Source organism: Mycena indigotica (assembly GCF_014461135.1).
Source record: "Mycena indigotica strain 171206Taipei chromosome Unknown Mind.scaff0005, whole genome shotgun sequence".
NCBI lineage: Eukaryota > Fungi > Basidiomycota > Agaricomycetes > Agaricales > Mycenaceae > Mycena > Mycena indigotica.
This window is the reverse complement of record NW_023503004.1, coordinates 2,057,382-2,072,918: the sequence shown is the minus strand read 5'-3', so window position 1 is coordinate 2,072,918 and position 15,537 is coordinate 2,057,382. Positions and strand designations below refer to the sequence as shown.

Below are 15,537 nucleotides of genomic sequence, written 5' to 3'. Positions count from 1 at the left end.
ATCCAGAAATGGTCATATAGATATCGTTCTTGCTCTGCTCAATGCAGGGGCCAATGTGCATGAAAGACAAGGTTATAACTGTAGTACTGCACTCCAAGTAGCCTTCATTAATGGGCATATAAAGATTATTCAGATTTTGTTAAATGCAGTGTCTAACTCTGAACCATTGCCCAGTCCACCCTTTATTTTAGACCTAATTGCAAGGGTAAAACAGCTGAAATGTGATATGTCATTTAGTCCAATAAGCTTGTCAGATATTGATTAAGAGCCCACTGTTGGACCTGTGGCACATTACTCAACATGTTTACCTATGATTTTGTATTATATATAATTTTTTGTTTAATATATTTGCACTTTTTGAATCCAATCACATCAGGGTTTTGGTGAAAAAAAGCAGCCCGAAGCTGGACTTGATTGTGGCAGATACAGGCCCAAATCACTGGAGCCAATTGTGACGACCCTGATTTTGGGTCATGTGACTTGGAAATCACCAAATAAGGTAATTTCCAAGTCATGTATGCGGAAATCCCTGCTTTGGGCCCCCGTTTTTGCACAAAATTCCCAATATAAATTAGACATAAACAAGCAGTTGGATTGGGGTAATGTGACCTTTCAAGGTATCTGTAACTTGGGGTTTTTTATGTTATCCTTTGTCAGAAACAACACCAAATCAGAGGATACCAGTTGGCCAGTGAAGGCAAGCAAGAAGTACTGTGAAAAGATATTGTACAGATGATGGAATCCAAAGACTGGGATACAAGACAAAATCTACTCTACTTATCTACACTACTACCATGTCAAAAGGTGAAGAAAAAGGTGTCTTGAACCCAGGGTTCGACATCCTTCTGAATATCATGCCTCTGGACCAGGTAAAGGTTAGCCCCAGCCAACTGCTGAGAATTATCAGGAAAAAGGGGAACCGATTGTCTGCGACGACCATTGCACACAAACTACCACAAAGGTATGAATTCACCATAAACAGGCATATGTAATGTAGATATTCAAATGTGAATATAATTAAGGTCGTTGTTTGTAGCGGAGGGCAATGCATTTCAAGTGGACAATGCATGCAAATTTGGGATTCAATATAGCTACTTGTATACTACTGTATATAATTTAGTGAAGCTCAGTAGTTACAATAGCCCTAGCATGAATTCACAAACTCAAAGCTGGTATGCCTGTTTAACAATACACAAAAACAATTTGGCTTGTTGTCTTGGTCGCTCATTCTTCACCCCAATGTAAGCAGTAGAACAAATATCATTATAATCTAGGCTATACAGGCATGCTACTTAGGAGCGCTTTCGCCAGGGGTGGTTGCGACGGCAGCACATTGCGTCTGTAGCTGCTTGAAGTCATCTAGCTCATCGTCATTGTCGGCATCATTGTGACGCCGTTTAGGTGTCACACTGGGGAATACAGCACTATGAAAGCAGGGTTAACTAATCATATAAGCCAGACAGAGACGACATACATATTGAAGCGATCAATGATGTCCTGGCTTGCGGAATCATCAAGCATTTGGCATAGGTGCTTGTAAAAAACCCAGGAGTCGAAATTCCTGTCCTTTGGAGCCCATGTCTGTACTGAAGACAGGGAAAAGCGAGCCTTTAAGGAACATAATGAGACGTTGGATATCGGAAAGGAGAATACATACCTGTAATGCAATGTATTCAACCCAAGTTTGGATAGGATTATATAATAGCTTCTTTATGCAATCACATACCAGTGTCACATCTGGTTGTCCGAGTCCTACAGTATGCAACTTATTCATAATTATCAACTGACAAAGTTTCATTTTTAAGAATTTTGTCACAGATGTCACACTTATACTATGTGACATTGTGGCCAGAACAATAGGATCTGACCTTCTCATATAGTATACTTTCAAGTTGTTGCTTAAGTAGAGAAAGTGTGACTATTATCACTATTTCTGTCATATTTGCCAATTTAGGAAACTAACTTAGATAGCAGTGGATTATCGCAGCATGAGCAGCATAGAAGGGACTTAGCGCTGAGGGACTTGAGAACTTAGAGATATTGCTGAATTATTGGGGTATTTATCGCAGCATAGGGTGTTTGGGGTCATCCCTTTATATTAGAATGTGCAGCCCAGCAGGCTGTTCATTCTAATATGAAAGGATAAGTGGAATTGGTAGGTGATACTACCTGCATTACCAAATATTTATAAGCTCATAGAATGCATGGTAGTGGGAATATAAATCCTTATATGCACTCTAAAAAGGGTACAAGCACTTTCTAGAATTTGGATGCACTTGTAAAACACAATATGATTTATGGCATATATCTGCACTTACAATCATCTCACTTTTTTTCTGATGAATGAACACCATTAATTCTTTAATTCTGACTACACCAGTCTGAGCAATTCTTGTTGGGATTCATCACCAGCTGGAGCTTACTAAGCTCCGGACCTTAGTGTTCCCTGAGTTTCTCTCTCATTCTCTTACTCATTATTCTTCATCTCTGTAGAATATCCTAGAACAATTCACTCATAGTATATAAAGCAATGTAGTAGCTATAAACAGTTTATACTCTTTGTCATGATAAGACCCAGCCCATACACTCTAGCGCTGGTATCAGGCCATTGCAGGCCCATAATATACAGCATGTGACAACGGGGAACAGGCACCCTAGTAGGAGGAACACACACATGGGAAACATGTGATAAAGAACAATGCATCAAGCTGTTGCTAAGCCCAACTCAATACCAGGGGACTGGAGAGGGGACTGCTAGGAGGTTACAAGTACTAGTAGCGCCTGGCCCACAATGGATGTATGAATGTCAAGAAGGTACCGCTAACTCATCGGGCCCAAAACAACCTGATTCGAACTTAGACACTGACAGTGGCAAGGGACTGCGTTAACAGGCTCTTTCAGTTCTAATCTACCCTGCTCGCTCTGCTTGCAGGCCTGATGATCCGTCTGTTCTGTTCCGGGGGAGCATATGGTTATAAGAAGGCCACTGTAAGGGTAACCCTGGAGACTCCAACGAAAGCCTAGCAGGGGAGGATCCAAAGAGAAGAAACTCTAAGGGTCCGCCTGCTAGGGCGCCAACTATATACTGGTCGTCTGTAACTGCCAACGTAGAGCGCAGAAGGCCTGAGTGGCGTCACAGGCTTTGTCCCAAGGTGATTGTTGGGAGGGTCTTGACGGATCGGTGATTGTGTGGGCAAAGGACGGCCGTGTATGATGGTTGGGATAGGTCGGAGCGTCTGAAGGGGCGCTAGTTGGATGCGCCTCGGATGCGCTGGGAGGGTCCAAAGGAGGCCAAAGCGGGGGTTCCCCTGACAGTCACTGAAAAGTTTGAAAAGTTGAAATGTAAGTCTGAAGTACCTACTATCCCATTTTAATTAATCTGTTACCTGCGCAGCAGCTCTATGACTTATAGAAATTTTCATGTGGGGCTGCCCCAGCCCAGGTGCCATCACCCAGGTCAATTCATCAGCTCTATTAGCACTGTGACTGACGCAAAAAGATTAGTCAGTTTTGATTGAGTGTGATATATGACTGATAAATTGATTAAAATGGGACAGTAAAGGTGCTAACGCTATTGATATCTGTCAGGGAAACCCAATGCTGTCACCTGATCCCATCAAGTGCCACATCTCTGCCTGTGTATCTGCATTTCCAGTAGCGTTGTGCTAAATATTATTTGGGGGATGTTACAAACATGCTAGATATTCTGGACTCTGGACTATATATCTAGCACCTGTTAATAACAATTCTTAGCAAACATGTTAAAACTTGCTACTTGCTAGATAAAAACTATATTTAACGTGCTATAAAGAATTGACTATGCTAAAAATGAGCTGTCGCTAGTCATCAATGTCCCAGTTCTCTTCGTCATCCACCTCTATGGCCGCTGGCTTGGCTTGGGGTCAAAGGGTAGTGCCCAGTGCTGTTGGCTGGATTAATGATGCTGATACAGGGCAGCAGGACTCGGTATTTCGATGAATTGCGATGTGACACAGTTACATCCATCATTGAGTCACTCCTTGGATCTGGTGCACCCAGAACATAGAAATCAATGTATTCAGAATGAGATGAACAACTTAGATACTTTTTACTTAAATTCTGAATATTTATCAATATTTATCATCTCCATTTATGTGGCTTGATGCTAAAAATGTTATAAACAAGATAATAACATGCTAAAAATGGCATTGTTTTTAACCTCTGAGTTCTTAGCACAGCGCTAATTTCCACCCCCTAATGCTCTGCCTCCACTGCCTCCACCACATCTCATATCCAGTGGTCTCTAGGGATGGGCACGGATTAGGCCAATCCAGATGGATACACGAATTGTATAAGGTGGATATGGATAGGACTTTGGGTAACAAAAAGTATCCATGATCGGACTTGAAACACCAACCTCTCAGCTGTTGAGTCAAGTAATTTGCCAGCAGTCAGCAACAGACTAACTTGGCCACTCTAGCATTATTGACCAGCACGCAATCTGCTGGATTATCTGTATCTGTATCCGCAGATTGCGGATAGGTGGCTGTGTGGATATGGATGTGGGTAGGGGGTCTGGTATCTACGGATTTATCCATGCCCATCCCTAGTGGTCTCTAGTATTTGTCTCCTATGGCCACCCCTCTCTGGAAATCTCTCTCTCTGAAGTTACCATTAGGGAATACTAATGCCATTGGCGACCCCTCCAGATGTGGATGCACTACTTTCTTCTGAGACCTTGGAGCCTATGCATCCAGAGGGGTTGGCATCTACTGTCAGGGGATGTGGGTCCAGGTGCCTAGTTGATACCAAAGCCGGGGGAACAGCCCCACAGCCAACTACTTAAGTACATGGCTATCTGCACACGGACCACTCACGTCATCGGTCACAGCCGTCACATCACATGCTCCCCTTACATCCACATTTGGAGAGGTCTCTAATGGCATTAGTCATACCTAAACAGAGATATAGGCAAAGACATGGAGATGTGAGTGAAGATGCGGTGACACTTGAGGGGATCAAGAGATGGGATCAAGTGACAGCATCAGTTTCCCTGACAGGTTTCTCCTAGGCACTAGCCAACTTAATCCTGGAAGGAATGCCCCTGACTGTATTGTAGGTCTAACAGGAATTAAAAAGGCCTAAAAGTTGCTAAAATTTATGTAGAGATAGGCATACTGAATTATACTTAAATATATTCATAATATAATGATAATATACAAAATATGATCATACTATACTACAAATATATTCTTAAGGCTCTGAATATGATATAATGCTAATGTATCATCGCTCAAACACAATATAATTGTATTTGGCTAGCACAAGTTATAACTCATAGTTTAAAAAATTGCCAAAAAAATAGGTTCCAAAAAAAAAATTCACAAAGGCATATGCAGCCCCACTGGCAGTGGATCATAAATCAGACTCAAAAGTCAACACCCCAGAGCTTTAAAGACAGTATAAGGTTTTACTTAGAGTTTCTAGTTTTTTTCATCCGAGTTTTCTTGGGTGAAAATTGTGCCATAGTAGAACCCCCCTACTACTAGTATATATGAATGATTGAACCTTTATTGACCAGGTTCTACGTTGATGCTAAACTCTGAATTACCGTTGCCAAAGGGATCTCCACTGCAATGTCCCAGCGCTTCCAGGCAACAGGGTCATCCTTCCCCTCCAATGTGATGTTGTCCAGCTGCTCGTCCGCATCCTCGATCCTCTTGGTCTCGTCCCTGTTGCCCAGCAGGAACAGCCGGTTCGCCACAATAAGAAAGTCCTGGAGGTCGAGGTCGAGTGCGTACAGGGCATCCCCGAGGTCGAGGCACGCGACGCGCTCGGCGGGCGGGAGCAGGTACTGCCAGACCTCGGGCGTGAGGTGCCTGTTCTTGTGCACCCAGCCGACGAAGATCACGGAGGGCCCGGGCGCAAGATGCGCGGGGGGTGTGGCCTCCCAGCGCTGCCGCTTGAACGGCCGTGTTAGGCTGGAAACTGGCGGGGGGGCCGGCGGGGGAGGGGCAAGGTAGCCCATGCGGTACCAGCACATGCCAGACGGAAGCGCGCCCTCTGTATCCTGGATGTTTTGGGAAGTGTAATGCTCGGTGTGGAACAAGACTGTTGAGGCTTTGGACAGCTCGAACAGCTGCGTGAAGTCCGATCAGCAGATCCACAGAGGGAGCATTCTTACCTTTGTCACGCCGGGCATGCGGCAGCTGTTGGCCAGCAGGATCTTCTGGCCATCATATATCGGCGCGGCACTGATCGGGTACCCGAGGTCGTGCGGCATTGCGCGGTCCGTGACGCGCCACGTCCATACGCCGTTTGCATCCAGTGTCGCGACCGAGAAGGTCCGCAGCAACTCTGCATCGTCCTCGAGCGACGTCCACCCCCCGAAGACAAACAGCTTGTTGGCGTGCGCGACCATTGCCGCCCCGGACCGCCCTTGTGGCCGCTCTCCCTCGGCCTCCACATACCACCACGCTATGGCGCTCGAAACGGGGAAAAAATACCCCCAGGAGAGAAACCTCTATCCGAGGACTTAGCTGTTGCAATGTGAGAACTTTCGTCATTTTACATGACAATGTCTCGGAAGACTGAGCGCCGATAACTTGAACCCTCCGACAACTCGGCATTCCGAGACATGGGAGTGACTCCCGACAACTTGTCGTTTCCGACAACTTAGCAATGCTCAAGATTTGATACCCAATATTAATTGCAATATGTTATTTAAGTCATTTGAAAGGAAGAATCACAGAGGATTATACCTCAGGCTAGTCTTCACTGTATTAGTAGCACTGAGATTTGGCAACAAATGAATGGTATAATGCATAATTATCCACATTACCTTTAGTAATCATAGAGGAGTATAAAATTTATCTGTACAATATCACTTATGGACTGATATTTACATTGCAATTGCCTGATGAATTTGGCTGGAACTAACCAAAACAATACATCATCATATACTAGTGGTATAAAATGTTTATGACTTGAAACAATTTATACTAATATTTCTTTTTGTGTGGTCACCCACTTTTAGCACCTATAACTCACTGTATCCTTCATTAACACCCTCAGATTCATGTGGATGGACATCACAATCTGTTGGAATTATCTTCCATTGTTTCACTTCTTTTGTTTTCTCCAATCCTGACATATCTATTTTTACTGATATATGTTCTGGAACCTAGGTACAATGATTGAGGTGCAGGAGCTAGTATATAATTACTTAGTAGATTTCCCCTCTATAGTAATGGACCTATTATTCAAGTTCTGCTTCTTGTTCCCTGCAACTCCCAAATACACTCTTCTAAAAAAAGGCAAACCACCAATAAATGCCCAAAAATCTAAGAATGTAAAAGGTTTTTTAAGTTGGAAACCATGTATGCTGGTAGCAGGGATAATGATGTATTGTTCTGGGTAGTTAGAGCCAAATCCACCGAAAAATGCACTGTAAGTATCAGTCTATAAATGATATAACTTGAAATATTTGCAAGTGTTTTTTTTTACAAGAACTTGGAATACTTTTCAAAGGTAGTGGACATAATTATGAATTATGCTCTTGGTTTGCTTATTGTCAGATCCACCTTAATCATTGTAGCTTGGTTCCAGAACATATATCAGTAAAAATAGATATGTAATTATTGGAGAAAACAACAGAACTGAAACAATGGAAGATAAAGTCTATAAATGACATTGTAGGTAGAATCCTCTGTGATTCTTTTTAAATTGGTGAGGAATAACTTAAGAATGAGATATTATTGCAATTAATATTGGGCATCAAATGACATTAGTACTGAGTTGTCAGAAGCGACAAGTTGTCGGGAGTCACGAGTTGTCGGGAGTCATAAGTTGTCGGCAAAGGAAATAGCGAGACCTGGGGGCAAAAGAAGCCCGGAGTTCTCGGAACTGTCAAAGAGGTGCCGAGTTTTTCCTCGGAGACCGGTGTTTCTTCTGGGGGTATTTTTTCCCCGTTTCGAGCGCCATACCACGCAAGATTGGTCATGTCCACGCAGATCAGGCGGTCCGAGGCAACGATATCTTCGTTGGAGCCGCCGAAGAGCATCAAGAAAGACTTGCCCGCGACATGCAGCACGGCGGAAGCGGCGTCGGTCAGCGCAGGCAGCTTCTTTTCCTGGGTAGAGCGCCCGCCGTAGAAGTTCGCCATTGGCAGGTCCGGTGGGACATAGCCGACCATTGCCTGGGGTAGCAATCAATGCTCGGCCACATAAAGGCTGGCAACACACCGTTAGGTTTTCCCAGGCCATCGTCTTGATACTCAGTCGATACAAGTCGTTCGTCGGGAGGTTGTCCTCGGGTGTCGGGCCGCGAGCCGCCGTAAAAGTACACCGCCTCCTCTTTATCGTCCGCGACAGAGGGGATCCAGTCATTGAAGATGGGAAGCTCCCCCGTGAGCTTATGCTGGACAAATCGAGGCTTAGCTCGCGATTGCGAAGCTGGCGGACCCCCGCTCCGGCTCGATGTCGGCGAGGAAGAGGCTTGCTGTCTGCGCTTCCCGCTCGACTGCATCGTGGAAGTAGAGACAAGACAAAGCTGTGACAGGGATTCTTGGCTAAAATTTCTGTCTCACGTAATTGTGTTATGTAATGAGTTCTAGCAAATTCGACCACAAACTGCCTATTCTCTTTCAAGCAACGTTATTTGCCATGACATTTTTATACACCACGCATACGTGTTTAGTTTACATTTCACAGATTTTTCCGTCTTCTCAAAGAGTAACACCAAGGTTGACATGGATACCCTTAACTTGTGTGTATCTGCTTCTTATCAGCGGCAAAAACGATGAACAGAGAAAAAGGACATACGTGTCGAGCGCATATTCGCCGTGTTCACGTCCGATGCCGCTCTGCTTGTAGCCGCCGAACGGGATGGCAGGGTCGGTCGTCTGGCCAGTGTTGACAAACGCAGAGCCAGCCTCCAGAGCATGCGCGACCCGCAAAGCCCGTTTGACGTTGTCTGAGTAGACGTACGATGCAAGGCCGTAGACGGTATCGTTGGCCTGCGCGATAACATCTGGCGCAGCGCGTTAGATCCGCCGAACGACCGAGCAACTAGCACAAGCATACCTTCCTCGGTGGTAAACTTCATGATCGTCGTGACGGGGCCGAATATCTCCTCCTTCGCGATGGTCATCTCGGGCTTGACATCGGTGAAGATGGTCGGCTGGATGAAGAAGCCCTCCGAACCATGGCGCTCACCGCCAAGGTGCACCGTCGCGCCGTCCGCCTTGCCCGAATCGATGAACCCCATGATGCGCTAGAGCAAGTCAGATGACTGTGCGATGGGACGAAGAAGACAAATGCAGATCCTACATCGAATTGGGTCTGGGAAACCTGCGGAGGCGTGAGTGATCTCCGCCGATGCGGGACTGTGGGTACGTGCCTGAGGCCCATGCTTCGTAGTGTGGTCGAACGGGTCGCCGGTGGCGTTTCCCAGTGCCTGGATGGACGCGCTATAGGCAGCGATGAACTTGTCGTAGATGCCCGCCTGAACGAAGATACGGGAGCCGGCGATACACGACTGGCCTGTGGAGACCGTGAGCGAAAAAGATAGGTTGTTGAAGCAGACAAGATACCCATGTTCGCGCTATCGTATATAGTTAGCGCAGGAATCACACGTTTTGGAGATAACCAGACTTACTACATCGCCTGCGTCACCCACTTGACCGTCTGCTCGAAATCGCAGTCGTCAAACACGATACTGGGGCTCTTTCCACCCAACTCCAAAGTGACGACTTTGAGGTTCGTCCTCGCAGCCGCTTCGAGAACCTTCCTGCCGACAAGGGTGCTACCGGTGAAGGCGACCTTGTGGATGTCCATGTGCTCCGCGATCGCGGCGCCGACCGTGATGCCGTATCCGTTCACGATGTTGACAACGCCGGGCGGGAACCCTGCTTCCACGCAGAGCTCCGCAAACTTGAGTGCCGATAAGGGTGTCATTTCAGAAGGCTTGAGCACGATGCAGTTGCCGGTCGCGAGTGCGGGCCCCACTTTCCACGAAAGCATGAGAAGGGGGAAGTTCCCTAGACCATGCTTGTCAGCGTCAAGAAGCCAGATAGAACAGGCAACACACAGGGAATGATCTGGCCCACGACGCCGAACGGCTCGTGCCTCGTATATGCAAACTTGTTTTCGTCTGTCTCGATGACCTTGCCCTCGATCTTGTCCGCCCAGCCGCCGAAGTAGCGGATGCAGCGCACGGACCCCATGACGTCCGCCGCCTTGGCAACGGGGAATGGCTTGCCGACATTGACGGTTTCGAGAGCAGCCAATTGGTCGGCGTCCCGCTCGATGAGGTCCGCAAGCCGCAGTAGGAGCTTGCCCCGCTGGTACCCCGGGACCTTGAGGCCCCAGCTCGACTTGTATGCCTTGTGGGCAGCCTTAACCGCGATGTCGACGTCCTTCTTCGAGCCAAGCGACACCTTCGCAATCGTCTCGCCCGTGCCTGACAAGTATCAGCCCCCGTCTCCCGTCCTACGATGCCTACGACGCACTGGGATTGGTGATACTAGCCCACCGTCAGCCTCCCAAAACCAAAAGAAGATGGCCACGCACTCGATCGTGTCTGGCTCGACGGGGTCGACCCACTGGCCGCCGATGAACAGCCCCGTCGGCACCGTCACCGTGCCCTTGAAGGTCGCCTTGTCGAGCGTGATAGAGGTCGTTCCCGGCATCTTCTGTTGGGGGAGGGAAGCCCGTGGCGCTGACTTATATACCCACCCCGGCCCGGTCACCAGACGTGTCATCGATGTCATCCCTGCCCACCCTGAATCGTAATCAGGGCTCGGCATAGGGCGACCCCGTATTATCCGCACGTCCCACGAGAGCATCAGAGATGCGTATGTGGTAGAGAATACACATCCTCGTCGACGCAGATGGGGATCGATGGCTTATCGGTCCACTCGACGCCCATCGATGCGCATAGCCGCCCATCCACGTGTGACGTGGAAGAAGGAGGAAAGAAGTCACTGCAGGAGTTCGGGAATAAACGGTGCCCCTTTCGATCCATTATACACCTAAAATCAGTGTACCAAAAAAAGAAAATTTTTTATACCTCTATTTGCACCCAAAAGAAATTGTTCCAAATTTGCCCTGCTTATATGAGAAATAGATGCTATAAACAGACTCAGTTTTGTCCCCCGGTTTGGGGGCAGATTAAACACCCTTTTCTAGACCAGCTTTTGCATCAAAATAGGGACCTAAAAATATGGTCCAGGGCCCTGATATATATCATATAAGTGAATATATGTGAATATCTTTGGTTCATGTTTTGATACAAAAACTGATCTAGAAAAGGCTGTTTGATCTGCCCCAAAACCAGTTGACAAAACTGAGTCCGTTTATAGTATCTATTTCTCATATAAGCAGGCATATTTGGAACAATTTCTTTTGGGTGCAAATAGAGGTATAAAAAAATTCTTTTTTTGGTGCATTGATTTTAGGTGTATAATGGATCGAAAGGGGCACTGTTTATTCCCAAACTCCCGCAGTGAGTGTGGCATGGCATGTGCCAGTCACGGTCACGAGATGGCGTCGCCATGCAAACACTTCTAAAAATTATAACATGGTATACTTACTACATATTATAGGTACACTAATCACTGATCAATTCATCCTGGTTGCCTGCAAGGTGTAAAAATTATAGCCATTTTTTTTACAAAAAGTTTGAGGCATTTGGTACCTTGAAGTTAACTAAGCCCTCTCAGAGTAGCAGTTTTGCCTGTGTACTCTTAGAAGCCCTTAGAAGTTAGTGAACATAGCTGCTTACTGGTAAGTAGTCTTTGTGATAGGCCATGGAAGGCAGTACTGTAGTATTTTACTCAGTTTGCATGTTACGTGTTACATTGCCGATTTTTTACAATTTTTTTTCCTGCATGTCACACAGATTTAAGCACAAGGATGTCCCAAAAGGGTAATTTTTAAGATTTCCAGGTGCTTTTGGTGTCAAGAGTTAATTCAAATTGAAATTTTCGTATCCCATGTCACACTAAAAAATCACATTCAAATTAAGTTAAATACTACAATAATTGCCCCTGACATAATTATTGATCATAGAAAAATCAACTCTTGTATTAGTAAAAGTTATTTAGCTGTATAGCAGAATTTATCTAGTATATGAAAACACAATAGTGCTGACATTGATTAGAGCAGGAAACCATCAAGAGAAGAACATGATATCAAGGAAAAGAGGAGTTAAGTTATTAAAATGCTGAGTAAAAGTTGTTTAGCTGTATAGCAGAATTTATCTAGTATATGAAAAAACAATGGTGCTGACATTAATTAAAGCAGAAAATCATCAAGAAAAGAACACAATATCAAGGGAAAGAGGAGTTAAGTCAGTAAAATGCTGAAAGCACAAGGACAGAAACAACGAGCTAACTAAGAGCATCAGGAAATCTTTGTCAGGGATCAATGTCACAAACAGAGCATTAGGAAATCTTTGTCAGGGATTAATGTCACAAATAAAGCCGGATCAGATGATAGGCCAACTTAATGGATGATCAAATGATCTAACTTCGTAGTGGTTGATGATGAGATCAAGTTGTATTGATAGAACCGGATGACTATTTCCCAGAAGGTAGAAGGGAAAAGAGAATAAAAGCGCTGGGGGCAGAAGGCCACCAGCGTCCTACTTATATACTAATTCCAGGCTAACTGATACTGACTCACTCTGACTCATACTGACTCACCCTAACTCACGTCATGACTCACTCTAACTCGGATTGATATGACTCAGTCTGAGTCATTAATAGATTGATGGATGATATCATCTAACCAAATATGGTAAGGCTGTGCTAGCCTTCGTTTGGGGTTAGTTGGTGTGATGTGGTAAAGGTTGATGATATCATCAGAAATTGATGATGGGATCAAATGTGCTGCTGTCATCAGTGATCAGCCTAGAAAGTGTAACAATCAAGCTCCCAAGAATGCTCAGTCCCTTCTGAATGCATCACATCTTAGTGGTATGCTTAGTAATGCTAGTCGACTTGTCTGTAATGGTGCAGTACAGGTGGTGGCAACTTGAGAAGATACCCATCTTCCCACTTACTTTCTTCACTAACTTCAACTAAGTTTCCATCTTAGCTAACATTGTTGCTCCAGCGATCTAAATTATCTGGGCATTGCTTAGCATCATCATCTCCATCTTTGCCTGCCTCTTCCTATCCTTCCCCTCCCATTTCTTATTAGTAGCTATCCCAGCCAGCTTTAAAGCACTCAGGTCAGCAAACCCTGGTATAGACTTCTTGTTATTAACACTCTTTAAGAGGCCACACTCATACAAGATGGCAGCAACACAGTGCTTATATAGAATTTAATTATTGTCCTAAAGATGCTGGATGCAGCAGAGGGAAGATGGAGTATTGTTGTTGGTAATGGTGGTTGACATAGTAATTATAGTAGTGATAGTAATGAGAAAGGTTTGTTTATTATTATAGTTAGTTTTGGGCGGGACCTATAACCTATTAAAAGTAAAAGTAGTGTAAACAAATAAACTTGTAATTACTGTCGTATGAATATATAGTATAAACAATGCCTAACAAGCATGTTATTAAATATACATACTATCGTGTGTATGTAATTAGTTTTGAGCAACAAGCATGCTGGCTCTGTGCTATTATTCTGCGTCATTTATTATAGTTAATACAACAAAATAGTGCGCTTAGTGCACTGTTTTCAGCAAACTCTTAAAGCCCCAGCCCCGTCCTCTAACAATAAAGAAGTACAGCAAAGTTATTAATCCCAAATTTGCCTCACACTCCTATATTCTCTTCTATCAATACTAATTAGAACCTAATAGAATACTGCTGGTTAGTCAAAATATACTTAATATGCTACATTATTGCTAATTAAAATGTTCGCGCTCTGATTTCTATTATATACTTGTTTGCAACCTGTTAGCAGTAAGTATATGCTTTACTTAATAGCAATCAAGAATTTATTACTAGGATTCCTTAAAACCTAGTGATAAATTCCTTAAAACTTGATAACTCCTTTATTTTTTAGGAAGCTTTACAAAAAACTTTACCAGATAGCTTACTAGATCCTTAAATTCCATCCTCTGTTCTTTCTATATGCTAATATGTTCGCTAGCTCATTGCTGCAAAGTCTAAAAATAATGACACACCTTTCTGCTTATAACTCCATAACTGTCTAAAACACAATTCTTTATCCCTAACCTAACCTAACCCTGACCCTAATTTGGAAGTTGTGACATATTCGAAAGGTGTTACTACTAAGCCCCTTTATGGATTTCACTCCAGCCCCCACCACCATCTATGCAAGCAAGACCAGCGCGATGATCAGCGAGGCTGAGAAATTTGCTGAGTTAGAGGAATACCTAGAGCAAACGACCTCGCCCGAGGGATATGTAGATATGTGGGAGCCTATGTGCTTTCGTGCATGGTCATACCTCTGCCTGCCATTGTAACTCATTGAACTACACAGCATCTGGCACTGACGAGGCAGTTGTCGACTTTTTTAAGGGGTCGCAAGCTATAACCGATCCCGCATTGCTCAAGAGGTATATCACACAGTTGGGCCCCCAGGAGCACATGATTCACTGCAGTCTCATTGACACTAATGCTGATTACACGGCGGAGCAGCCTCTCAAGCATAGGCTAGCCTGTCTGGAGAATGAGATCTAGCTGGGTAAGTGACCGTAGTCTCTGCAGCGTTGAAGTCGATAATTTTAATTAGGGGGCCTTAACTCATCTGGCGACAACAAGCTCGTTGTGATCTGCCATACTCCTTTTAACCTTGTGACGTGGAACACGGATGGATATCCCCAAGACGCTGTAGAAAAAATGGCCACACTTCACTCTCATCTGTGGCCTCACTCGTCTGGGGCCTCACTCGTCTGGCAGTTGCTAAACGCCATGGCCTGGGCATGTGGAAGTGTGAGATCCTACCTCCCAAAGCCTTGCTCATTAAGCCCGCGTTTTCCAAGCCTTTGTAGGCGCTGATGCTAGGCAGGCATAACTATAGGAGTTACAAGTGCATTTCTCAGCATTAAGTTAGTATAGCCAAATACTAATGGACACATATTCTAGCATAAGATTATATACTAAAGCACCTTAGAACTAGCACAGGTACCTCTACTTACCTACAGGTTTGTTTATGCATTTTAGCCATATCTGTATTGTCTATAGATACAGGTATCTTTATAGGTACCTATGGATAGTTCAAAGATAGCTTAGGTGTTAACAAAGAAGATATAGAGGAGGTAAACTATACTTTAGGTTAATATGTAAAAATATAAGTATATATTACACTATTTAAGGCTGTATTATCCATTATAGACTGATTCTTGAAATATTTTCATAATTTTACAGGCTTTATTAATTAAATCCAATACCTTCACTTCCTATCATTAAAAGGTACCTTTATCCACAGATAGAGGTCTTAGATACCTGTTAAACTATCCTCAGGTCTAGCTACTTGCAAAAAGCTTTATTGTATGTAGAGGTAATGCCTTTTTCCTAGGTGCGTTTAGGTGACATGCTGTAAGTTATTACAAAAGAGGGGATAATGCGGTAACCTA

At 44.5% G+C, this 15,537-nt stretch overlaps 2 protein-coding genes across 2 annotated transcripts; both read right to left on the bottom strand.

The window, feature by feature from the left end:
* Positions 1 to 7,765: 7,765 nt before the first annotated feature.
* Positions 7,766 to 8,519, bottom strand: MIND_00580800 (uncharacterized protein; the record flags this gene model as incomplete). The annotated part of the gene is made up of 2 exons (XM_037362568.1): positions 8,221 to 8,519; positions 7,766 to 8,176 (listed from the first exon to the last, which is right to left on the bottom strand). The coding sequence occupies exons 1-2, from the start codon at positions 8,503 to 8,505 to the stop codon at positions 7,766 to 7,768; spliced, it is 696 nt and encodes a 231-aa protein (XP_037220489.1). The 5' UTR covers positions 8,506 to 8,519.
* Positions 8,520 to 8,704: 185 nt separating this feature from the next.
* MIND_00580700 (Aldehyde dehydrogenase) lies at positions 8,705 to 10,825 on the bottom strand (the record flags this gene model as incomplete). Its single annotated transcript, XM_037362567.1, has 8 exons — positions 8,705 to 8,753; positions 8,802 to 9,009; positions 9,063 to 9,252; positions 9,309 to 9,582; positions 9,637 to 10,018; positions 10,069 to 10,440; positions 10,490 to 10,503; positions 10,551 to 10,825. The coding sequence occupies 8 exons, from the start codon at positions 10,823 to 10,825 to the stop codon at positions 8,705 to 8,707; spliced, it is 1,764 nt and encodes a 587-aa protein (XP_037220488.1).
* Between the last annotated feature and the right edge of the window lie 4,712 nt (positions 10,826 to 15,537).